Source organism: Saimiri boliviensis, chromosome 8, assembly GCF_048565385.1.
Source record: "Saimiri boliviensis isolate mSaiBol1 chromosome 8, mSaiBol1.pri, whole genome shotgun sequence".
Taxonomy (NCBI): domain Eukaryota; kingdom Metazoa; phylum Chordata; class Mammalia; order Primates; family Cebidae; genus Saimiri; species Saimiri boliviensis.
The window spans coordinates 35,806,391-35,833,813 of record NC_133456.1 but is presented as its reverse complement, the minus strand read 5'-3'; the positions used below and the strand labels follow the sequence as shown (position 1 = coordinate 35,833,813).

The 27,423-nt window shown below is 37.9% G+C and overlaps 1 protein-coding gene across 3 annotated transcripts in view; it reads left to right on the top strand.

The window, feature by feature from the left end:
- The window catches only part of GAP43 (growth associated protein 43), a 455,759-nt gene that overhangs the window by 228,346 nt on the left and 199,990 nt on the right, over window positions 1–27,423 (top strand). For all 3 annotated transcript variants that reach the window (XM_074404333.1, XM_074404332.1, XM_074404331.1), the window contains one exon: window positions 5,262–5,385. In XM_074404333.1, coding sequence (XP_074260434.1) covers window positions 5,383–5,385 — 3 coding nt within the window. In that variant the 5' untranslated portion in view covers window positions 5,262–5,382. The remainder of the gene's footprint in view (window positions 1–5,261; window positions 5,386–27,423) is intronic.

Below are 27,423 nucleotides of genomic sequence, written 5' to 3'. Positions count from 1 at the left end.
CTATACATTTTGTTTTGAAAAGCTCCCACTGCTCTCAAAAACTGAAAATTTCTAGTCTACATTGAAAATGGAGTAAACGTCTTATTTATCATTAGTATTATAATGCTCTTGCCTTTGATTCAGTTATTTATATTTTAGTAAAAGTAGTTAATTCTGCCACTTCTAATTTACAGTGTATTAATTTGAACACATGGATTTACGGTTTTATTAACATCTGCAATAGCATGTTTGTTAAACATTTTGATAAAGTAAACAATGTTACATAAGAGAAAATATTTTCAAGGCCTTTGCTACTTACTGTCTGTTGACATATAAGTAGAAAATGTTTACTAGAAATGAGTCTCATTTGTTCATTAAAGCTGTTTCACAAGTTTGATATTCAGACCTAATAATGTGAACACATCAAATTAAGGAATCACCAGAGTGATAAAATCAGAATTCCTGTGTTGTTAGATAACTTACAGGTCAGCCAACCTAAGTACTCATTTAGTGGTTCAGCACCTATTAAGGCAAGGTACAGAGCTCTTTAACACAAGAAAGCGTAAGTGGCCTTTGCTCTCAATGAACTTAATAGGGGAAGTGAGATATAAACATATGAAATTTAACTGAAAAGCTTTAAATCATAGCTTAAGATTTATTAGCTTTAAGACTACTAAAAATGATGACCTAAAAGAGCATAGTATTAACTGCCAAAACAATTACCCAAACTAATTGATCTTTTCAGAGGAAGCTATCCAGTCTATCCCGCAGGTTGTTATATGGAAGAGAGTTCTATATACATTCTTTAAAACTTGAAGTACATCCTTTTTGATAATTCAACTCAGGTCTCTCTTAATGTAGAGATTTTGGTGACATTTCTATATAGGGCATTTCTTGAGATACAATATATATTTCATTATATTATATTAGAATTTAAACCTGTTCAAAATAATGTTAGACTCTCAAGTGTAAGATCTTTTTTGGTTCATGTGGCAAGAAGAGCAAGGAAAATCTAACTAATGTAGGAGAAGAAATAGGAAAAATAAACGAGTAATTTAAACAGAAGTTTCTAATTTTTGTGGATCACAGGTAAGGTCTAAGTTTTAAAGTACTGTGTTGTCATAAATAATTGGAAATGAGGCTATGCTTTCTAATTTTTGTGGATCACAGGTAAAGTCTAAGTTTTAAAGTACCATGTTGTAGTAAATAATTGGAAATGAAGCTATAGCAGTTGTGTTGGGGCCAGGGTAGATAATGATTCTTCTGGTCAAAGATTTTAAGCTCGGAATCTTCCATCCTCTGCTCTTTTTTTTTTCTAATTAATAAATTAAGATGAAACAGCTTCTCTTTCTCTCTTTCTGTTCCACTTTTCCCGTCTTTCACTCTGCCAAAAGAAATTTCCCTAGATTATTGGTAGAAGTTTTTATTGCCACTGCTTTCTGTACTGTGTTAATTTCTTCTCCAAAGGATGTGACACCAAGACTCAAGGTCTTTCCCCCTTTTGTATCTTTTCAAACACCACTATCTTGTGTTGTTTCCTGCAGTTTTCTATTGCAATAGAAAACTGTTGTAATAGAAATAGTTTCATGACTATTTCTCTTTACTGCAAAGGAATAGGAAAGTTGGAACTATAATTGGATTAAGAAAGTTACAGTTGGCCAGGCGTGGTGGCTCAAGCCTGTAATCCCAGCACTTTGGGAGGCCAAGGTAGGTGGATTACAAGGTCAAGATATTGAGACCATCCTGGTCAACATGGTGAAACCCCATCTCTACTAAAAATACAAAAAAATTAGCTGGGCATGGTGGCACGTGCCTGTAATCCCAGCTACTCAGGAGGCTGAGGCAGGAGAATTGCCTGAACCCAGGAGGCGGAGGTTGCGGTGAGCCGAGATCGCGCCATTGCACTCCAGCCTGGGTAACAAGAGCGAAACTCCGTCTTAAAAAAAAAAAAAAAAAAAAAAAAAAAAAAGTTATGCATTATTCAATTACTGATTCTATCTTAGCTTTGCAAGCTAAACCTGCAGTCTCAGCCATGTCCTCCTCTCTATTTTGTTCATTAAATAATCTATGGTGAATCCACTTTTAACCCACATTTCCAACATTTCAGCTCTCTGCATTAAGGGATTTAAGAAATTATCCTTCAAAACACACACACACACACACTACTATGTAGTCTTAGAGATGTAAGGAAATACATTGCCTAGTCTATCTTTTAAAATATAAAATTGGATGAGAAAATTCATACTCAGAGAGATAATGATTATAGAGAGTAGCAGTACTGAGAAAAGCCACCTGGCTTCAAATTCAGTGCTCATCCTTATTGTTCTTTTTGTCATCAAAAAAATTTTTCTTTCCCTCTAGTTTTAAATTATATAAACTCCAATAATTATTCTAGAAAAACTTCACCACTCTAGCCTGAAATAAGATTTTCCAGAGCTTGGTATCAACTCAGATAGTCTGGTGTTTGGAGATTTTTTTGGAGTAAGAGAAAATTAAAGCCAGATATAGCCATTCTTTAATTATTTTTTTTTAAAGTGTACTTGATCCCATAGTAGGTTGTTCTGAGATTAGAACTCAACATTTCTGAATCATGAATAACTAGAAGCAGGGATAAAAACATTTGTCTAAAATTTTCATATACTTGTCTCCCCTGGTTCTGGGGTGGAGGCAGGAACTTGGGAAATACAAATATATTCTTGCCACAGGTGTATTCATCATTGGGCCAGGCACACTTTCCTTCATTCCTTTCTCATAGCACATAACATGGTTGTTCAGGAAAACAAATCCTTCTTTCCTTTTCTTCCTTATTATAACTTCCCTTTCCCACCAGCTCTTGCTCTTGCACCTGCCCTGCCATTTCTTAAATGCCAGCGTGATTAATGAGTGCCAGAGGCAGCAGATGGGAAGGTATGCTTTCCCTGTCTGCACTCTTAACATTAGCCAGTAGGAGTTCTTGTTCCTTCCCATAACACTCCATTCAGTTGATCACCAAACCATTAGATGCAATGTGAGTGAGAGGCATTTGGTACTTGTTCTATACAAAGATCTGAATCAGCGATTACCCACGGTTTAGATGGTAACAGTGTTTGTGAATTCACTTACCAATCTCACCTACGCTTCAGTCATAAAAGTACATTTGAGCTCCACCCATGATACAGTGCACCCATAGTTCACCTCCTAAGTTTTTCCCCACACTTGGCCATTGGAACTTTATTAGAGATGATAATAAAATTTTGTATTATATATACCCTAATACTGACCTTAAAATTAGCTTCATCATGTGATAGGCCATATTAATTTCCTACTGGATTCATAAAGGAATCCTTCCTTCCAATTGTATGAAGAAGTCTGAATTATGGTAGTCATTCCTTTCCTGATGCAGTTCCCAATTATTCAGAGGCTTATTTTCAAGTCGGAGAATCAGTGAGCTCTTTAGATTTTTTTTTCCCCATTTCTACAGTAGCTTACCTTTTGGTCTTTTTGCTGCTCATTGGAACCCCCCAGTATGTGGCCAGGGAAAAAAGATGTAAAAATCAATTATATTTTGCTGGTGGTGGATACAGAAATAAGCTATTGTGACAATGGAGAGAATGTGGAAGCTCCTGGCTATAATGAGGCTTATGGATTTTCTACACATTGGTTATCTAGGATCATCTGACAACTGTGGAAACTGGGTGTAGTCTATGTAGAAAAAAAATTTCACTTTAGAGCCCATCTTAACTGTTTTTTTAAATTATAAAAGCAGTGGTAATAAAAATCCAAGAATCATATATAGGCATGAAATAAAAATAACCTCTTTTCCTCTCCCATAGTGTCACTTCAAAGACACTTGTGGACACTTTTGTTTTTAGATTTCTATTAGTAATCTGCATTACTAGAAATAATATATCTCGGCTATTTTTTTAGCAACTTTAAAGATTTATGTGTTACCTATTAACTATAAAAGATGAAGAGTTTAGCACCTTGATAATATCCTGTTCCCTCCCTTCTTGGTGCACATTTTAATTTTTTTAGCTTTTCAATTGGTTACCTTTATAAATTTAAACAGTAGTTTTAAAGCCATATCAGCTCTATTTTCTATCTATCTATCATCTATAATATCTATCAAATTATCTATCCATCTGTCTATGTAATAGTTACCTACCTACCTAGGTCTATTATAGACACTATTTTTGACTCTTTACCATGCAAGGTAAAATATAAGTGTTCCTTATATACATCTATTCTTTGGTTGTGGGGATGATTAATTGTAAAAATTGGAATTACATACATTGTATAAATATTATTCACCGAAGAGAAGCAGTATGAATGGACCTGTGGAGAAGGTAATGTTTTCTTTAGGTCAAAAGCCAAAGAAATTCCTCCTAAAGAAGAATATTTCTTGGAGGAACATCAGTAGGTCAAAATCCTGTCTCATTTTTGTTTACTTCAGATATGTACTATGACTTTTATACTTTCATATAGGCTTCTTTTAAAATTTCTAATTGTTTTTATTTTTTGTTGTTGTTAAAATAACCATATAATCTTACTTTATCCCCAAATTTCCTGTGTATACTGCTTGTTACAAAGAATCAATTTTCTTTATGAAAATATCTTTTTCAGAGTCCTCTAACTACCTGTTCTGATTTGGCTAATCTACTTTCCAGCTTTATTTCTCAGTAGCCATGCCAGGATTTTCCTCTCCTTACACCCCTGGATTATAGTCATAGTTCTGGAAGCTTATGTACTGTTCTTTCCTACATATTATTTCCATTGGCTCTAGTACTTTCACAAGTAGTATTTAGGAGAAATGTTGATAAAAGGTTAGAAGTATTTGCACACCTAAAAGTATTCCGACAGATGTAACATTTTTGAATGCCTGGGGATAAATGCCTCTACTATACTGAGGGACAGAACCTGGAAGTCGGGCATGTTAAATCAAGTTTAGCCTAAACTACCTCCTTGCCTCCTTTACGTTCAGCATAATGGTTTCTCTGTACATTGTGTACTATAATAAGTGAAGATGTAAACAGAACGTAGCCTACACTTGTGCCTTGAGTTTTGGCCAATCAAATGTAGACAATTGTTCAAACTATGTTCAAACAAGGCAAACAGAGCTGTAACCAATCCACCTGTTTTTGTATCTCACTTCTGTTTTCTGTAGGTCACTTTCCTTTTTCTGTCCATAAATATTCTTCCACCATGTAGTTGCACTGGAGTCTCTAAGCCTATTGCCCAATTTGCAAATCATTCATTGCTCAATTAATTAGATTTAATTCAGCTGAAGTTTTTTCTTTTATCAGATGGCATCAGATATGGGATCTGAAGTAGAGCTTCTAACGGCCCACAGGAGCACAGAGTGATGAAGTGAGTTACCTGCAGAACCCGTTTGTGTTCATCGATCTCTCAAAGCAGCTGGGGATCATGGTAAGTTCTCTCTCAGATTTTGGAGCTCCACAGATTTGTGTTTTGAGCTTTCTGAGTTTCTTTGAACAAATTTCTGATCCAAATTGGATTTGGAAGTCGCAGCAGAAACTGGACTGGCTTCAGGATTGATTTGATCCAGTAATTAACTGCCTTGGATCCAGTTAGAAACCTCTTGCATCTGACTGGGGGAAGAAAGAAACTGGGAGTAAATGGTAATATTGCAGGGGGTATAAAATGTAGCTTTTGGAAACTCAGGGGGGTTTTGGTGTTCTATCCATTCATTTTATTTTTCTTGCTTATTTAGGTAGGAAAAAGTCATAGGTTATCTTAATCAAGGGAACCTGAGAACAAAGCCAATATCTGAGGCAAAAATGGGATCCTTAATTTCTGAAAAACTGAGTTCCTTCTAGCTTATACATGAGTAAGTGTTAGGCCCTAAAAGGAGCAAAGTCTTACAGAAATGGCAAAATCTTACTAAAGATATCTTACAATGGGACATTCCAAAAGAAACAGTGAACTAAAGTGCATTTGAAAATGAGTACTCCCAAATTAGTCTCATCTAGGGATACCTACTGATATGCAGAAGTTTCTAAAAAGATTTTAGTCTTTATTTAAAGACTGACGAAAGGAAAATAAAAAGCCTAAGTGACTAATTGATTAAAGCAGTTAAATCTGCTAACTTTTTAGCTTAGTTACTATCCTGATCCAAAGGAAATAGACTGAAGCACCTATTGGGCTGACTTTGGGTAAGTAGTGGTGTACATTTTACCTTGGTAAAGGATGGAATTGGGTTAGAAGCCCTCGCCTCAGTAAAGTCCCTCTTGGTTAAAAATGGATTTGACATTACGGGATGTTAACCCCTATTCTTTTTACATTAATCTGCCTTGGGCTCTTTGCTGACAGCAATATATGGCAGGATTAAGCATGTACAGGACCACAGAACCTGGAGAACTTTTTCTCCCCAAGGGGAAAAACTTGAGAGCTGATGGGACTGCTGGAAAAGATCCCTTTGCAACCAACAAGTGGCCGCCTAAACTTTTGATTCAATATTGCTGCAATGGATGGGTCTTTCTCTGGCCTCTCTGAGGTCTTCCTTCCCCACCCTGCCACAGGCAATGCTGCTGTCTCTGTTGCTGTCTCTCTGCGCAAACCAGATGTGGGAACAGTAAAAAGTCATTAACTTTTGCAAAGTTTTAATTAATGGAAAAAAGGATTAATGAGACTAGTCTTAAGCTGTAGCGAATCTGGTGTGCTTTGTGCTATGAATTTGTCTTTCTGTGTTGCTCTATCATGAAGTGGGATACCTTAGGATAGAACATGGGCTTAGGACCACAAAAGCTTTCTGTTCAAGATGGTCCAGCAAACTGGTCAGTAACAAACTTTGCTGTAGAGGTCCCTGAAACAAACAAAAAACTGGATGAGGTCTCCATCTTGTTTTATGTCCTTGGGAGCTTGGCATTATAACCACGTGGTGGTACTTTCTGTTTGTTTCTGCCATCTGGGGAACAGGAATTTGGAGATTCATTTTATAGTTAGCTGTAAAAATTATCTTGATCATTAAAATCCATTGCAAGCACAAAAGTGAGTGCTCTAGGCTCCTGGGAAGAGCAATGGAAACTGCCCAGTGCTGTAGCTTAGTAGCTAAGGTTTTGTCTTTTCACAGTGATGGCCTGGGTTCAGGGTTCAATTTCTGGCTTTAAGAATGAATCCTTTCTGGTTTGCTATCTGCATGATCTTTACCATTTGTTGATTCTCTTCCCCTCCATGAACCATCTTGAATTTTTCTTTCTGTGAGCTACCTTTGGAGGTTATAGATCTTCTAAAACTGCTAACTACCTCTTTAAAAATACCTGATACACTTGTAGTTAAGTTATAACCTTCATTGAGGCTTCTCACTTTCACCTGTGTGATTAGCTTTAGTCAAGTTTAAAAGCCAGAAATATTGGTCATTTGCCCTGGCTAAAATAGAGTAATAACAAATTTAAAAAGGCTTTTTTTTTTTTCCAGAGAGCACTATGGTTAAAAGTCAGCTTAATTAAAAGTGAATATCCAAGCTATACATATATTTTAAAAAGGTCTTTATGTTTTTCTCTTCTTAAATCTTGTTTTCCTGGGAAAAAGACTTTTTCTTCTCATCTGACTGAATTGTTTTTCTCCATTATGTTTTACTACTCTTAATGCATGCATGAGAGGACTTAAGATATCTTCTATTAGCCTAGGATAAAACAGAGGAGGGACTATAGATCCTGTTTTGGGAAAAACCCCTGTTTTCCTCATGAAACTCCGGGAATTAAAAGTGGATAGATCCCACTCAAAATCTAAGGCTCTGTTCTGTTTTGCATTGTGTTGTCTGATGGTTTTGAGTTTTAAGGGAATCAGAAATTACTTTGCGTAATGAGAGAGCTTTGGTGCATATAACCAGGGGGAGGAAATACACTGTTAAGGATGGCTAATGATAGTTATGAAGGAATACTTGATTCTTTGCACCTTTGGATCAAAGAGGCATGCTCTTGGCCACCTAGAAGCCAAATGTCACCACTCACACTCCCATGGGGGATGGCTTAATCACAAAGTGGGCTGATCAACTTTGGGTGGCTTTGCAATAAAATGCATGGTAAAAGCATTGTACCATCTTCTCCCATAACATTTTCCTCTTTTTAGGGATCCAGGATGCAATATAAAAATGGAACCCTTAATTTTGGGGATCTGTTTTTGCTTTCCAGCTGTGCTTGCTTATTGGGCCCTATAAAATACATGTTTTCCTAGCCCAGTTGCTCTAAGAGTCCACCCTAAAGCCAGTAAACCAATTAACAAACTGGCAAATGAAGAATCCTAAAACTACTGGATCTTCTGTCTGTCTTTGGAGTTATGTATGTGTTATGTTTATATAAAGAGTTCTAATTAATTGGCTTAAAGAAAAATAAGCACTTAAATATTTTGTTAGAAAAATAAAAACTGTAATGCTTTTTAGTTGACATGGCTTTAGTAATTTTTGGGAAATAAAAACAGCTTTAAAGATTATTGGCAAAATGAAGACATTTGGTCTAAATTAGGCAGGTCAGATACTAGGTTTGCTAAATGCTTTAAGGTCATAAACTGCTTCTTTGGCTTTTGAACATTGTTCAACTTGTTCGACTCGCCTGTTTACAGTTAGGTAAGGCCTGGGGACATGTGGAATTAGCCATGTCCCTAGCTATGCTGGAAAGAGTCAGACCTTATTTGCACTTCTGTCTGGTGTCCTAGGCTCTAAACTCAGTACATACTTAAAGTCGCTTGCTAACCAGATTTTTCACCAAAAGATGCTAAGAGTTAACAACATAACATGTACTTGAAACTACTAAAGAAACAATTTTACTTGCAAGGTGCGTAAGGAAAATAAAATGTGCTTTTAGTAAAGGATTATAAGAAGGCATGGGAATGTAAATTTTTGCTTAGTTTAGAGGGTTCAAGGATTGTTTTAAATTAGATAGGATAAAACTGAGCAAATTGTAAAAGATTTGTGAAAAATCAATCCTGTAAAAAATTCTGTGTAGAACTAGGGCTAAGTTTAAAGAGGTGTTATTCAGTTTTTCTATAAATTGAACATTAGAATAAAAGCACAACAGGTTTTTCTTTGAGCACTGATTTGCTCCTTAACAAAAATTTGTAAAGGGTTATAAAAGGTTTATGAGAATCTCATCTTATGGTCAAACTGATTAAGATTGGATTGATTTGTCTGTAAGTTTTTATTAAAGATTAAGGTTGACATTAATAGTACATTAATGCAAGGGTAAAATTTGTCTTTCTCTCTCGAACAAGATTTTCATGTAATATTAAAGGATAATGAAAGATTTTTGTTTGCCTTTTGAATAAACTAACAAAAAAAAGAAGGGAAAGATAAAAGATAGATGGTTAGGGAAGCTAAGTCTTCCCTCTGTCAGTGAGCAAAAGGCTTTTTTGCATTTTTAAAATTTTTGAGTCATCATTTTGGCTAAATGAATGACTTATGGTGACCTTGAATTCTATTTCATAATATCAAGCATTTTAAACCTTTAAATTTGATAGGCTTCCCAAAATCAAGTTTTAGCTTTAAAATTGTCCTTTCTGATCTCTAACTTTGGGATGCTACAGAGGGCCCCTGAAGCATCCAAAAGAGAGGTAAACAGGATTATTTGACATGTTAAATTACATGGAAAGCATTGTCAAAATAAAAAATAATGTTTAACTTTCTTCAGGTATATGTTAGTGAATAATGTTAATATATGTTCCAGAATTCTATGAGATTTCTAAAATTCTAATATGTCTGGCTATATGCTATCAATCATAATAATGGTTATTATGTTAAATTATTGTAAACCACAGAAACAACTAAATTTCCTTGTCAATTGTGTCTTTAACTATGACTATTCAAAATAGTTTCCACAGTTAACTGCTTAATGCTGATGAAGTTTCTGAAAACTACACAAGCACACAAAATCCTAGAATATGGTGTCTTTTAGGAGGTTCATGAAAGAATGGAAAGGAGATGACTTTAGAATCATATCATATAGACTGGGTAAGAATTCCTGGAAATTTAATGAAAAGACTGCTTTGTAAAATTGCTGACCCATGTAGAACAAAAATTACTTGAATATCAAGAAAACATTTTGCCAGATTTTCATGCTAAGTCAGCCAATACTGAAGTGGTTTAGATATACAATTTGAATGATCTCCGTGGTCTAAGTCAAATTATCTGTGATAACCCATCCATTATCAGTGCTATGTACCCAAATTGGAGAAACTACTGATATTCAAAAGGACATAAGTCTATTGTTAACTAAATATAGACTCATGGAGAACCAGGATGACCTCCTTGTTCTTCCTAAGTCTTTAAAGCTTTTGTTATTAAAAGTTCTTCATTTTATAACACATCATAGAAAAGATTAAGTGATCCAAATTAAATATATATTGGTGTGGTGACTTCTAAATTGCTAAAATAATTTATGACCAATGTTTGGTATGTCAAACCCATATTCCTGGGAAGATGATCAAATCTTCAGGTACGCACAGCTATCTGATGGGCCATTTAAACATTTATAGAGGAATTTCATTCAATTGTCATTTTTAGTGCATGTTTTCTGTATTACAGATTTCCCTTGCAAGAGGACTGATATTATAGCACTAGATTATTATGCCACAGTGCATTTTCATGAGGTAAAGAAAGCTTTTTATGGTTCACTGACTGAGGACCATCAACCTTTTCACAATCTAGAACCCAAAGATTAGATTTTCTGAGACCATTAGAGAGAGACTGCCCTTGCCCTACACGCTGCAGCAAAACTTCAAGACGTGAACCTTGGGTTCATAATCTCACAACTGAGAAGGGTCCCTCCACACTCTTGGAATTGTACACCCATTGGAACCCTTAAGGTAAAGCTAACTAGGGAAGCTTCTCCCCAGAAAAAGATGGCTTCCTTGATGGGAAGGGCTTTTTCCAAGATCACGTATCAAGACTTCTCTACTATCATGAGACTCTTATCTTTGAATATTTTTCCCTTGCTTATCCCTCTATGAACAATATTAGTGAAAAGGGACTCTGTTGTGTGTTCTTATGGAGTATAATTTTATTTATAAAGGATTTTGCAGCCAGCCTTATACATGGATAATCTTATAGCTTAATAGATGAAAGATGAAGACCCAATATAGGTGAGAAATGTTAATGGTACATACGTTGCCTCATAGTCAGTCAGAAACAGAACGTTGTTCACTCCTCTTAACTCACATCCTGGGTTAAAGAGAACATTTCCAGGAGGCCTTCACTCTTCTAGAAGGTCATCATTCGATAGCTCCTTTTTCTGTGATTTGAAAGAAAAGAAACAATGATTAGAAATATATCCCTCATGATACTCTCTATTGCGGATTCTACTGTAAACACTGTGGTTACACAACAGACTTTAATTTCTTTAGTGAAGGTTAATGCTAAATAATAGAATTGACCAAACAGATGGGTGCGGTGGCTCATGCCTGTAATCCTAGCACTTTGGGAGGCTGAGGTGGGTGGATCACCTGAGGTCAGGATTTCAAGATTGACTAAATAGAAAAGTATCTGTGCAGGTGCCAGCACTTGCAGCCTATGGAGAAATAGAAATACATCAAATGTAGGTTATAGAGATTCAGTTGTAGGAAATTAACAAAGAGACTGCTAAGTGAGTAGAATCTTCATATAGCTCAATTTTTGATCTATTTGACTTTAGGTGGTTTGGCTTATTGGGGACCCCGGGTAAGGAGCATATTCCAAACTCTTGGTACTATCCTCCTGATAGTCATAATAGTAGTATCCCTGGTGGGCTGTATTGTCTCAAAAGTTTTACGTGTCTTCATAAAGCCATCTATCTCTAGAATGTCAAATGGTCTCTCTTCAACTGGAATGGCAAGAACTGAAAGAAATGCATGATCATGAGGACACAGTAATCTATGAATGACATGCTGAGACCAGAAACCCAAAATGATAGTAACTGAGAGTAGTGCTACAACCTTAAGGTCGCACTCTCACCTAAGTGAGAACCTTACCAATAAGGGGGAATTTTTAAACAAAATTATGTGAAGCCATTGTTTTGGATTGAGTGCATGCACTAGGCCCCAGCAGACCAAACCAAAATGGATTCAGTCATGCTAAATGTGACATAATCAAACTAAAACTTAGGAAACACAGAGATCCTAGAGCAGGCCAGGTTTTGTTTTTCTCCTGTAAACAGACCACTCCAGCATAAGGAGGTAAACCTCTACTCAGTCTTTGTTCCTATCTTGCAAAGCTCACTGTTCTACTGTTTCCCAGTGGGTTTCAAGACCAATGGTGATAGTGACATTAATGACTAATGTTTTGGTAATCTCTCAGATTTTAGAAGGTGACCAAGCCTAAACTGCCTCCTTGCATATTTTAAGTTCAGCCTAAAGGTTTTCTGTGCAACATGAACTATAACAAATGGAGGTGTAAATGGACTATAGCCTACACTTGTGCCAATCACTGAGTTTTGGCCAACCATGTTCAAATAAGGCAAACACTGAGCTGTACCCAATCCAGTTATTTCTGTATCTCGATTCTGTTTTCTGTACATCACTTTCCTTTTTCTCTCCATAAATCTTCCACCACGTGGCTGCATTGAAGTCTCTGAGCTTACTCTGGCTGGGGGCTGCCCGATTTACAAATCGTTCATTGCTCAAGTAAACTCCTTTAAATGTAATTTTACTGAAGTTTTTCTTCTACAGGGCATTAATTTCATCACTATTCTCTAGGGATAGTATCATTTTGATTTTTGTCTTACTTCCAATGCTTAATTAGTATACAATTGAATTGTCCTTAGAGGTTCTCAATTCTACTAGATCCTACCTGGGTACTAGCATTTTCCTGTTAGTGTTTCAACTCTGGTTTCCTCCACTTTTATTTATCCAGCAATATGGTCATATTGATCCTGTGATGCCTCTTCATTTAGGTTTAGATTAGTGTTCTCAACTTAGTCTTTGCATTGCAGTCACCAGGGGAGCTTTATTATACACTGCTTCCTGGACTCCCTTCCCAGAGATTCTTAATTCTGAGAGCAGCCTGGCTAAAAAATCCAAGGTGCAGCCAAGATTGAAAATATTGGCCTAGAGCAACTCTAAAATCTAAGATGTCAATGGGGAAGCAACATGAAGTCTTGGTTACAACCTCTATGGCTAAATTGCCTGGGTTTAAATCCAAGCTCTACCATTTAATATCTGCGTGACCACAGGCAACTACATTTCTCACACATCAGATTTAATTGGGGTATAATTCTAATTTATTTTTAAGTTGAGATATCTATATTTTGAGGTATGATTATAATTATTCATATGGTTGTTGTATGAATTCAATATATTAATATTAGATAATACTTAAACCATGTTATAGAAATATAAAGTAAATAAATGGACCAGCTACAGAACATTGTTCTTATCTCTTAAATTCTTAGCTTCTCACTTTCCAACACTTTGAACCCTGCCTTTTCTCTAAGTCCATCATTCCATCCATGGTTTTGTTTACTTTTGGAATATTCTAGACTCCATAGTCCATCATTTAGTTCCTTTTTTGCCAGCATTCTCAATTTCCTACCTCTGTGGTCATTCTGATGATGCAAATCACCCATTGAATTACCTCTCAATTTTGCATCTCCACTCCACATTTGGACTATTGAATGCTGTTGAGACTAAGATATCATTACGCATTTATGGGCTAGGGCCATCACAGGTTCTCAGCACTACTCTGAATTTTGTCATGTGTCCCTGGCAGAATCTTCCATTTCTCACAGTGATTTCTCCAAACCTCTTTTTTCTCTACAAACTGTTTATTGAGTCTCCTTTCCATCTCAGGAAACTACTTTGCCTCCTACTTCTTTAAAAAGTTAGAGATGACTTACTTGCCTTTTTACAGATAGATAGGAGATTCGCTTAGACCCGGGAGGTGGAGGTTGCAGTGAGTCAAGATCACACCACTGCACTCCAGCCTGGTGACAGAGTGAGACTCTTTCTCAAAAAAAAATGAAAAAGGCTTCTCTTTGGCTTCTGAAATTTTTCCTTTTGGTTCTCCTTCTATGATATTTCTTTCCAGTCTTCTCTGTGGAATTATTTTCTTTTGTCCACTCATTTAGGATTGATGTGTCACGGTTATGACCTTGGCTTTCTAATCCTGGGTGTCCCCGCCACTACTTATATTCTGAAACGATTGTGTCTAAACTGTGGTTCTGCAGCCTGGAACTCACCCTGATCTCTACTTCTTTAACTACAACTGCCCAATAGAGCTTTTCCACCTGGAAGTCCTAAGGAATCTCTAAAACTGAATTCACTTTCTTCTCCCCAATTTTGTTTTCCTTCAAGTACTACTGATTTTAGTAATTAGTGATTGGTTATGTTAGTGACTGACTTCCTGCACAAAAATCTAGGAATCACTGCTGATATCATCCTCATGTTCACATCATAGTTTAGATAAGCTCCAAGTCTAGTTGCTTCAACTTCTATACCCTCTTTTATCTGCCCCTACATCCCAATACCAATATGCATTATTATTGTATTATCTCAGAATTTGTTCTTTTATTCATCAAGCCTACTATAATTGTCTCCTAATTTATTTTCCCATCTTTCTTATTTTTTCCAATCCACTCTTCACAATAGAATTCCTTGAAAAACCCATGTAAAAGGAAATGTTTATCTATTTTTAAAATGATGATTAAACTTTTGCTTGATACCACTATAAAAAGTGATTTGACTCACTCTGTAGGAAAGGATGAAACCATTTCATCTCCTAGGGAATGGAGACCAAGCAATTATACTTTTTGAAGATACAGTCCATCCTGCACTGAAGGAAAGAAAGCCAACTTTCCTCATGCTAATGGTTTGGACTGTTTATAGTTTTAATCCTCCAAGAAAGCTATTGTGACAGAATAGAAAAGAATGTCATTTTTAGGAGAATAGCAATCTCTCTGTGTGTATCTTGTTTCTTTCTTTGTAATAGCTAGAACAGCGGTTCTCAAGGTATGCTCCAGACCAGCATGTTTATTACTTAGGAACTTGTCATAAACACAGATTACTGGGTCCAACCCCTCTCTACTGAATTAGAGATTCTGGCAACTTGTGTTTTAAGAAGCCCCCCAGGCAATTCTGGTGCAAGTTAATGTTTGAGAACCATTGGTCTAGAATGATATCTTCCATATACCAGGTGTTAAAAAATTATTTGTTGAGAACATGCATAAACATTGTTAAAAAGAGATAGAAGAGGCTTGAAGTTGATGAGTTGCTGTGAAAGGCACTGTGGAAACCCCTAAAAACCTTGTTGAATTAGAATTCTTTCCACAAAAAGACTGTCTTCCTATGGGAGAGCCTTCAGGTTAAGAGTGGATCTGCCTCTTCATCTGCACCAAGAACTTTTCTTTGCAACATCTTCAGGGACAGCCCTAACTCCAGTAATAGCCCCTGGATACCAGTCAAGGAATTTGCAAGGAGTTTTGGCTTGGGAGTAGCTGTGAGGAACCTGACCTGGGCAGGTAGGAGATGGATAATGTTATTTTATGTAGCCACCATTCATCATAATCTTACATGTTAGTCTGGATGAGGCTTAAGTTACATCAGAGGCACACTAGCACAGATAGAGCAAAGTATTTTTTCCATACCACTCTTAATACTATGTGACACTTTATTGCCAACAGAATGGTTTAAAAGGACAGAAAGAAACTCTTCCTTGGTGCTTCAGATGTCAGCGTAATCTTCAATTTATAATTAAGACTAGAAGATAACAGGCATCATAAGGTCATAAGTAGAATCATACAAGAAATATGTTTCTTGTGGCTAATATATGAGCAGGATAGTGACTTTGACGTAATTTTTATAAGGTACCCCAGTTTGTTAACTCTAATTGTTTCCCTAAGAGGTTCATGAAACATGATCCACAAATCCATCCCTCTTCATTCATCTTAAAAAAGGATGACTTCATTTTTACAGGAGAGCCCTGGACCTTAGATGATGTAGTAAATATAGTCAGGGAGAAGGACCTTATTGCAGTTAGCAAGTTGAGATTTCGTGAGGGTGCTAGTGAGGAGTCATGTAAACCTTAACTAGGGAATAGCATTATAATGCTTCAAAAATACCAGATTCATGAGGTTAAGAAGTTCTGAAGGCAAATGACATGTCTCAGAGCCACCAGCCTCCCACTCCCAGGGGTTGAGGTCATCAACTTTCCAAAACTAAATTAACATTTTGGTCTTTGTTCTTAACGTCTAAGCATTGTTGAACAAATCTTTGGACAAGAGAACTGAAAAGCTGGGCAAGTCACCCTCTGGAATGTCTGTGAGGTTAGTAAGAGGTGACCTCTGTATACCCTGCACTGGAGAACTGGCTCAGAGAATATTAGCACAAGGAGCTTTAAACATGGGAATTGTTAATAATTCTACCTGGCATTAGTGTGGGCTGGGGTTTCTCAGTGAACTTTCCATTCTAGAGAAACTCTATTAAAAACTGAACAGTCCGCAAAATGGTTAAAGACTACTCAAGGTAAAGGAAAAGAATAAACTGTGGCTATTTCCTGCCAAATATTTCCTTCCACCCACCTATCCATAGGAACTGATATGAAACAAAAGTAAAACAAGAATGAAAGGCCTTGAACACAGCTATTTAGGCTTTCTTGGAGTCAGCTGCTGTTGTACTTGGCTACAGGCTGTTGGACAGCTGGTGAGGCCAGTGGATTCTGACTTCTGAGAGGAAACCAACCCAGCCAGTTCTCATTGGTATAGTTCAGAACACCCACAGTGGGAATATGACAGGGAAGGTCCTCCATGCCCAATATCACTGGAGGACTTGGGGGTTTGAGAGCAGATCATGGACCTTTTGTGGACAGCAAAGAAAACAGGTCCATGCTAGGCTGTGCTGTAAGCTTTAATTTTTTTCAGGACTACTGGAGCATCTGAGTGAAGGCAGCAGGGAAAGGAGAAGGGAGTGGGCATTCTTAGCGGGTCACAGCAAATTATTGTATTCCAGATGTTGCATGTAAAATGTATCCATCCTAAAGACTAACTTATCTAGGCAAGAATTAGGTGACTATTGAGCAAGAATTTCTTGAGATGAGAGTGGTTGGTGGTCAGTGGTTGAAGTCAGTAAGTTATAACTAGAACTTGAAAGCAAGCAGGGAGTCACACTGTGGTTGGAACCAAGTGTAACCGATTTAAAATACTAGGCCCACACTCTTGGAAGCATGCAAAGTGAAGGCCTTCCATGATTTCCCTTTTCATGTTCTACATTTTGATGTCTACAGAGAATCCAAGGCACATGCCTTGACATCCTATCTCTTTTCCAGGGGACTATATTTCCCAGATGTCTCAAATTAAGCACTAAGAGCTTTGATTTCAGAGACTTCACGATACCCAAGGAGTGAAAAAAAAAATGGAGAATAGAACTTTCAGCTAAGTGTAATGTTTTCTCTCACCGTAATTAAAATGTGGAATGTCTTCAGGGTGAGAACACAAATGGAAGTGAATAACCCTGACTATTTGAAATGCCTCATTTTATAAAGTTAAGGACCCAAGAATGAACAAATAAAAGAGTTGCCAAATACTGACATAATCTCTGAATCTATGTAATTTTTTATGTTCCCCACCATGACCGTGAGTAAGAAAGTTGTTCCAAGAAACCATCCTATGACTCTCTACTCACAAAATCTTCAGATATGAAGGCCAAAATCCATATACAAAATCTAAGGCCTTCTAAAACTCAAAGCCTAAAACCTCTGCAGCTTTAGTCTCATCACATTTATAGTTTCCCAGTGTGGCCAGACCATGATGAGCACTCAGTACAAAAGCATGTAAAATAAAGTCTCCTGGCTGGATAATACCACATCTTTAAAGAATCATTCAGGGCTACAAACACTCAGCACTCTCCTTCTTCCCCAGACATAACAATTACTATTGTATGCTTCTATAATAGTACCCATGAAACTTTGAGCTTTTTATGCAAGAACAAGATCATTCCACTTTGCATCCCTAGAACTTAGCATAGCCCCAGGTATTCATATAGTAAACAATAAATATTGAATGCACAAGTGAATGAATGAACAAGTAGCCAAAATGCAAGCATGTATAGTGCCTTAGCTAAGAGAAAACTTTGTAGAACCAAGACCAGGACCAAATATTAAACAGAAAGTTAAGCCCCTGCTTTCCTCAAACCCCGCCCCCCCCCAACAAATGCTATGTTACGTGAATCCATTTATTCTTTGTTTTGCATTGAATATCTATAGCTATATATAAAGTGAACGCCTGGTGAGTGGGTGGGTGGTGGTGCTCACTCTTATTTAGTGGAATGTGAATATGTCAGAACAACAGAAAATAGAAAGAAAGAGGTTTATTCAAAGCTGTCAGTTCTCATGCCTGTTTTTAAAATCTGAGATGATGCCTAGATGGTTCAAATTTAATATTTATATCCACTTTATCATATCAAATATGATCATTAGCAAACAGTGAATGGTAGCTGTTTCCTGACTGACAATAGCCATCCGGTGGTACCCACTTTTCCATATGCCTGGGACTGATACAGTTCAGATAGTCTGGAAAACAGTGGGAGGAAGGAAGTAATTAAAAATAAAGAGGATGCTTGGGGCAAAGGATAAACATCAATTTTATCTCACACAAGAATATTCCTATATTTGTTCTCTTAAAAATTATAGGTGGAGACAGAAATGCTATTTTTAAACCTATTTTATATCCTCAAATGGGAATGCAGTCTTGCCCATAGAGGGTCAGGAAATCCTGAGGATGGGCACTGGTGTTCAAAATAAGCTTACAATTGTAGGCTTAGAAAACAGAAATAAATTAGCTCTGGTATACCATGGAAGTGGATGAAGCTAGAAAAGTGGACAGTGGTACTATTATAAATTGAGAGGCCCAAGCAACATTTTATAATAGGTTGACTACCCCTCACCCACTCAAAGAAATACTTCACTGTCACCAGCAATACCTTTACCATGTTGGGCAGGGGACACGGGTGAGTGAGTAGGAGACAGACCTGGCCTTCGGGGTCTGTAAGTACTGTAGAATCTTTTCAGGCAGCAGCTTTACCCAGAAAGTTGGAAGAAAAGGTGTTCAGCAATAATTTATAAATACTGAAGAACCAAAGTAAGAATGAATGCATTCTTAATTTTAGGACTGGTTGCAAAAACTGTCCTGTTCATTACATTCCTATCCAACTTATTTTGATCATTAACCTAAATTGTGTTTCCCAGACATCCCCTACCTCCAGTTAGGTGGGTCATGCAGTGAGTTGTGGCCAATGGAATATGGAAATAAGTGATTGATGCCATTTTCCAGGCCTGGCTTAGGATCCCCTACTATCTCTTTCCTCATCCATAGACTGAATATGGAGGAACCTGGGACTCTAGAGAAAGAAAGTGCCCCAAGACAGATAGAGTCTAGGTCCCCTTATATGAACTACTCATAAGGCAGCCTACCAAACAAGAGGGTCCCTCTCTGCAGCCATTTGGATTTTATGCCCTACTACAAAGCCACTGAGATGTGGAGTTTATCCATTACAATAGAGATAAAGCTGTTGCTTTCAACCCTTTCACAAAAATGACTCAGGTGGTCTCATGTACCATGTCCTCCCATGCCCTCTGTCACTCTCAGGAGCATCTTCTTGACATTCCCTCTCCCATTTGGAGCACACAAGCCAACTGTTTATTCAGAATGTCAAAAACTCATTTATGGCTAGAATAGCAATGACATTTAAATAGCCAAATAATCAACAGAGTAATTTTTGGAGAAAAGGTATAAAGAATTGAGGGAACATGATGAGCAATGCTTTTAGTCACCATGGCGTTCTTTTATTCATTGATGCACACATGTAATTTCAGTTAAAGTGCGAGGTCCAATTGCATGTAGCTTTCCCTGTGGTTCCTGAAAGCACTATGATTTTACTAACATAATGGAGATGTTTAAACAGCTTTGGGCTCTCAATTTAAAGCTGGGATGTTGAAGTGAGCTTAATAAACAAATAAATAGATGAATAATGAACCTTTGTATGCTTGGAGTATAATCATGGGATGCTGGAAGTTCGTTAGGGACTGGGGAACAAATAAAAATGGGACTCTGGTGAGTAAAGAATTTCCTCAAGATCCTATTGCATATTTAAATCTTAATCTAGCTACACATTCCTCTTATTTACCCATATAATGAATTAGGACGTAGAACTCCAGCCAGAGAAAGAGTAACCTAAAAGACTGATGGTTTCCCAGGTGCCTTTGGCCTGTCACTTGCCTTCAGTTTAGCTTATTCTATTGACTTCTATCTAAAAATAAAGGGGAAATTCTTCTTTCAGAAACCGTGATTCCCTGGCTTACTGTGTTTCCTTACTTTTCCATCTCTACTGTGGCAACTCTAGCCATTTAGTAAATATGAAGTTAAAAGTTCATTTAAGAGCAGAATCACTCGGGATTACAGAGTAAAGGAAACAGGTGTACCTGGCCATGCAGTTGAGGGAACTAGAAGAATGGGCTTCAACTAAGAGAGCCTCACTGAATGACTTGAGGAAAAGGAAAGGAACTCTCTCTACTCAATCTTGCCTGGAGTAGCTGGTGAACTGTTAGAAACAGAAAAACATACTGCAAGTTCCTCCTTCCTGTCTAATGTTCAGAAAAATTCCCGAGTTTCTTGAGTGGCCCAACCCTCAGCACAGCATGGTAATGGTTATCAAATGCTAAGCCGTGTTTTCACTGGTACCTCTTCTCTCCTTTCATATATATATATTTTGAACTTCCTTTTGCATTAGGACTCTTCCTCCCCCCACCCATTCATACACCTCATGTCTATTGTTTTCTAGAAGGTTTCCTACTCACTACTTTTATCTTTCTTCTCGGAGAGACCCTAGACAATCGTTGCACCCTAAGATGGAGGAAAGATCCCTGGGTAACAGTTTGAAGAAATGTTTTCCAAGACAATAACCCATTATAAGTTATATTATAGCTTACAAGTATATTCACTTCCCTGGAAGAACCCCAGCCTACTGATATCAAGCTCAGCTGTATGATGTGCTTGAGCTAATGCAATGTGAGCATACATGATACTTGCTATCACCTTCCAGAAGCTTTGGAAGGCACTCTGAAAGTCTGCCAGTTCTTTTGCTCCTGCCTCCTCCTATGAAAATGGCACATCTCACAGAGATATTTCTTCTTTATTCTGGACCCAGGAATAAAAAGACACTTGGAGCAGAGCCAAATGGAATCAAGCAGAGACAAAACATCTGCAGCCACCACTATATAATATAGTCTGTTGTTGTCAGCCTCTAGGATTTGGCGTTTCTATAAGAATGCAGCAAAACTGACTAAAATATCCCCTGACCAGAGGCATTAGAAATGGATTTTGTGAATGACAAATGGACTTTATTGGGTTAAGCCCCTAAGGATTTTGAGTTATGTTAAAACTACTATTACCCTCATATAATAATTCCTCCCGCTTTCAATACCTTAGAACACCCATTAGCCCCTCAAACAGAAGAGCTATAATGACATGAAAGGGAAATTCCCAAGATCCTAAAACAGGGTAGGATTAAAAAAATCCAGTTTGAAATTTCTCCAAAAAGCTGGACAGTGGTGATCATCCAACACCCCCATTTTCTGTAAGTCGTCACATTACAAGCAGAGAATAGCAGTGTTAGCCTCTACCTTTGTAATAGCCACATAGATAAACTTGAATTTTCTTTTTACCTTTTTACCCTAATTTATTCCCAGATTTTCTAGGTACTATTTCTTAGCAACGTAACTTTAGAAAAAAATAACGTCTTTTCAAGCTGCCACTGCAACCTGAGGATGCCCTTTCAGATAATCTCTATATTCTCTAAAAAGTTTCTTATATTTTCTGTTTTCCACAGAAAGCCTTTGAGTTATTTTCTCTCCATGATTTAAGCATAGGTCGACCATTCTGCCTGCATTTCTCTAGCTCCTCGTCTTGCTTAATTAAACCTACGATTTCTTATTTTTGCTGTGTTTATTTTTTGGTATCTGCTTTTCTCAATTTCCTCTTCCTTTTAATTGCCCTCTTCTTTACACATCAAAGTGAACACTCCTGTATTATTATACTATTGGAAAATAGTTCTCCATGAATCCCTTGAGTTACTGTACATCTTGAGAGCAGAATAACCGATAGATTTTTGTTCTAGACTCTCTTTTTCAAGGATGTTTATATAGCAAACAGCCTTGGAAAACATAGTGTCTTGCTCCTAAGCAAAGAGCAAAATTGTTTGCTGTCCTTTATAATAAAAATAATGCCTCTGATATGGTTTGTGTCCCCACCCAAATCTCACCTTGAATTGTAATAATCCCCATGTGTCAAGGGCAGGGCCAGGTAGAGATAATTGAATCATAGGGGTGGTTTCTCCCATACTGTTCTCATAGTAGTGAATAAGTCTCAAGAGATCTAATGGTTTTATAAGGGGGAGTTCCCCTGCACAAACTCTCCTGCCTGCAACCATGTAAGATGTGCCTTTCTCCTCCTTTGCATTCTTCCATGATTGTGAGGCCTCCCCAGCCATGTGAAATGGTGAGTCCATTAAACCCCTTGTTCTCTACAAATTACTCAGTCTCTGGTATGTCTTTATTCGCAGTGTGAGAATAGAACAATACAGTAAATTTGTACTGGTAGAGTGGGGTGCTGCTCTAAAGATACCCAAAAATGTGGAAGTGAATTTGGAACTAAGTAACAGGCAGAGGGTGGAACAGTTTGGAGGGCTCAGAAGAAGACAGGAAAATGTGGGAAAGTTTGGAACTTCCTACAGACTTGGAGGACTCAGAGACAGGAAGTTGTGGGAAAGTTTGGAAATTCCTAGAGAATGGTTGAATGGCTTTGACCAAAATGCTGATAGTGATATGGAATATAAAGTCCAGGCCAAGGTAGTCTTACATGGAGATGAGGAACTTGTTGAAAACTAGAGTAAAGATGACTCTTGCTATGCAAAGCAACTGGTAACATTTTGCCCTTGCCCTAGAGTTGTATGGAGCTTCAAACTTGAGAGAGATGATTTAGGATATCTGGCAAAGGAAAATTCTAAGCAGCAAAGCATTCAAGAGAAAGCAGAGCATAAAAGTTTTAAAAATTTGCAGCCTGATGATTCAGTAGAATAGAAAAACCCATTTTCTGGGGAAAGATTCAAGCCAGCTGCAGAAATTTGCATAAGTTACAAGGAATGGAATTTCAATCACCAAGACAATGGGGAAAATGTCTCCAGGACATATCAGAGACCTTCTCAGCAGGACCTCCCATCACAGTCCCAGAGGGCTAGGAAGAAAAAATGAATTCCTGGACTGGGTCCAGAGCCCCCCTGCTGTAGACAGCCTTGAGACTTGGTGCTCTGCATCCCAGCTGCTCCAGCCATGGTTAAAAGGAGCCAACATACAACTCAGGCCATAGCTTCAGAGGGTACAAACCTCAAGTCTTGGAAGCTTCTATGTGGTGTTGCTTCTGTGGGTGCTCAGAAGATAAGAATTGAGTTTTAGGAACCTCTGCCTAGATTTTAGATGATATATAGAAACACCTGGATGTTCAGGCAGAGATGTGCTGCAGGGGCGGATCCCCTAGGGAAAACAAATACTAGGGCAGTGTAGAAGGGAAATGTGAGGTTGTAACCCCATACAGAATCCCTACTGGGAAACTGCCCAGTAGAGCTATGAGAAGAGGGCCACCATTCTCCAGATCCCAGAATGGTAGATCCACTGACAGCTTGCACCTTGCACCTGGAAAAGCTACAGACACTCAGTGCCAGCCTGTGAAAGCAGCCAGGGAGCAGGAGAGTGTGAGGAGTGTACCCTGCAAAGCCATAGGGATGGAGGTGCCCAAGGTCATGGAAGCCCACCAGCATGACCTGGACGTGAAACATGGAGTCAAAGGAGATCATTTTGGAACTTTAAGGTTTAATGACTGCCTTATTAGATTTTGGACTTGCATGGCACCTGTATCCCCTTAGTTTTGGTCAATTTCTTCCATTTGGAATGGTTGTATTTACCCAATGCCTGTGCTCCCATTGTGTCTAGGAAGTAACTAACTTCTTTTCAGTTTTACAGGGTCATAGTGGAAGGGACTTGCCTTGTCTAAGATGAGGCTGGACTGTGGCCTTTTAGTTAATACTGAAATGAATTAAGACTTTGGGGGACTGTTGGGAAGGCATGACTGTTTTTAAATGTGAGGACACGAGATTTAGGAGGGGTCAGGTGCAGAATGATATCATTTGTTCCCAACCCCAATCTCACCTTGAATTGTAATAATCCACACATGTCAAGGACAGGGCCAAGTGGAGATAATTGAATTATGCAGGTGGTTTTCCCCTACTGTTCTTGTGGTAGTGAATAAGTCTCATGAGATCTGATGGTTTTATAAAGGGCAGATCCCCTGAACATGCTCTCTTGCCTGCTATCATGTGAAACGTATCTTTCTTCTTTGCCTTCTATCATGATCGTAAGTCCTCCCCAGCCATATGGAACTGTGACTCCATTAAAGCTCTTTTTTTGTAAAAGTTTTACCCAGTATCAGGTCTGTCTTTTATTAGCAGCATAAGCACAGACTAATACAGCCTCCCTTTAGGTCAAAGATTGGGTAGATTGCGTGCCGCCCACTATAAAAAGCTGTGGTGTTCTAAGCTCAAATTTCCTCAGCTTTGACAAAAACCAACTATGTCTAACCCACAGCATTCCTCTAAAGCTACCTATGTCACCTTTGAGAGTCTTAGAGGACATGAGGAGCTGACACAAACATGAATCTCATGCTACCTACTGTACTGTCAGTAGTAAAGTTCTTTGTCTCTGAACCAGGAGTTTCATATCTTCTGTCAGCATCCATAAAACTATGTGGACTAACATATTATTTTGCAAGTAGGGCAAAATCATGAATCCTTCACAGTACTTGACATATACCACCTCCTGTAAGCTATATTTGTTATAAATTAATATCCATAAATATTCATATTTACTTTCACATGTATCATATATGATACTTTCTCACTTAAAAAAAGATCATAAAATCACAATCTATCCATAACACACACAAACACGATGATCATTTTAACCTCAAATGTTTGTTTGTTTCTGTGTTTGCAGAGTCTCTGTTGCCCAGGCTGTAGTGCAAGGGCGTGATCTTGGCTCACTGCAACCAGAACAGTTCCTTGCTCAAATAAAATGTTTGTTGAATGACTGAATGAATTTAAAATTGGAATAACGATTGTACATTATTTACCATAAAATTATCAAGTCACTGATACCTCTAGTTACTACTGATACTCTTGATAGAATGAAAGAAAGTTAATATTGACTTCAGGTCTCCAAAACAGTAACCCAAATATAGTCAGTATCTTCCAGAAGTGGGCATGTTGGTTTTAATAAGAATGTATAGAGGCATCTCATTCTTACATGACAAGGATTAGTGTTGGCTTTTTCATTTTCTGTAAATATTTTGGACTTTTGACCTTTGGTTATTGCCACATTATCATGTACAGCACCCAAAGCATTGATTGTTAAATATCTCATTCAACCTTTTTTTGACAATCTTCTCGTTGTAAAGAAGTATTAGCCCCTTGGGATTTAAACAAATAAATGAGTAAATTGCAATTCAAAAAGCAGCATATTGTATATTACAATTAAAAACACTGCAGCATTAGAAAGAGGAGCAAGTAAGCCTCAGTATTGGGGTATGTGGTATGTACAACATTGCTATCGACATTCTAACTCAGTTTGAAGGCCTCATTCACTTTTTATTCTACTTTTGGCTTCTTACGTCTTGATTTTATGATACTGGTAAAACAATCCACTTCCTTTTTCTCTGTCCTGACATCCTACTTTAGTTTTTCCAACCAGCCTTTGTTTGCTTTTTATCCCTCAAAGAATTTCATTCCAGGCACTTTGTTGGTCTGCTTTTTCTGGTGCTGACCATACAGGGTCACCTCCTGTTTGGATCTAGTATGGTTTGGAGTAGAGTATCTGTGTTTCTAAAAGCCTGTGATGTAGGTTCTAACATACAGACCTGTTTGAGAACTTCTGCTGTAGGGTCTCCTATGACCCCACTGATTTTGAATTGAAATGGATTAAGCATGCCAGTAAGCTCATCCTAGTACTTGATGTTTACCCAGTTAGTTTCTCTCCACCATATAGACTCCTTTTCTCCCATTCTCCTTTTTGACTAGAAGAGCCAGGGCTAGAACTGTGTGTTGTTCTGATTAAGAGTTAACATCATCTTTCTAGGGAAAAAGCTAGAATCCAGGTGATTTTTACCACTTACCATTGCAGTTTGCACAGAACCAGACTCACAAGGAATTAATAATCACAGCAGAATTTAGTGTTAAACTCTTGCCATCCTAGACCAAGTACAGAAAAAAGGGGAGGAACAAACGGGAAGTGGAAAAGATTACAGCTTTCTACCTCTCCTGCTAGAATAGCACACAGAGAGAGTAAAGAAAGGACTGAGAGTTGCCATGGCAGCCTGAAGCTCCTCACAGAAACCAAGAACTGCCTTGTCCAGACATGAGAGGAAAAGCACTTTTCTCAGTGAGTCTCAGCAGATCCTATGGTAGCTTCATAGACTAGAGGTGTACTCCGCTTTAGAGAGATAGCTGTAGTGACGGCCGTCTTTATTTATGCAGAAAGCCACACATTTCTGATTGTGAACAGGCAACCAGTGGTTAGGATGAGCAGTCACAGGAAACCCACCTACCATTCTCTTAAAAGCATGTAACTATAAATTGTGCACATTCTTACATTTTAAACATGTTTACATGTAAAGTTAAGGTGCTGAATTATAATCATTGCAGCACTCATTTATATTTCTGTCCTTTAGTCTTCCAACAATCAGAGAAAGTATCATTACACAGTGGAATTTATTTCAATATTCAGGTGCTCTTTTAAACACTGACTTGAGGATCTCTGTCATTTTAAGTGGCCAGTGGAAAGCTGAGTGGTGTGAGTGGGTCCAGGGGTTCTTACTTTTATGGCTCTGTAATCTGAGACTCAAGGGCTGCTGTTTGATTAATTGATTAACTGATTTTATTTATTAATTCATAAAACATTTACTGAGTGCCTATTATGGGCTAAGCATTATGTAAAGTGGTAAAAATAAGAAAAAAAATCACCATCTCAGGGAACTTTTGCTGTAGACAAGGAAACAGTTTCAAAACATTGCTATAAACTGGGCGCGGTGGCTCACGACTGTAATCCCAGCACTCTGGGAGGCCAAGGTGGGTGGATCACTTGAGGTCAGGAGTTCAAGACCAGCCTGACCAACATGGTGAAACCCTGTCTCTATTAAAAATGCAAAAATTAGCTAGGCATGGTGGCAGGCACCTGTAATCCCAGCTACTTGGGAGGCTGAGGCAGGAAAATTGCTTGAACCTGGGAGGTGGAGGTTGCAGTATCTGATGGGTAGCTCCATATATGAGTTAAACCTGAAAAGGTTGTATAGGCTGAAGATATAAATTTGAGACCAGAGATGGTTTGGTAGAACAGACCTTTCAGGGAGTATATTAAAGAATCAAGTATGAAATTCAAGACTGGTGTTTCTCAAGCTT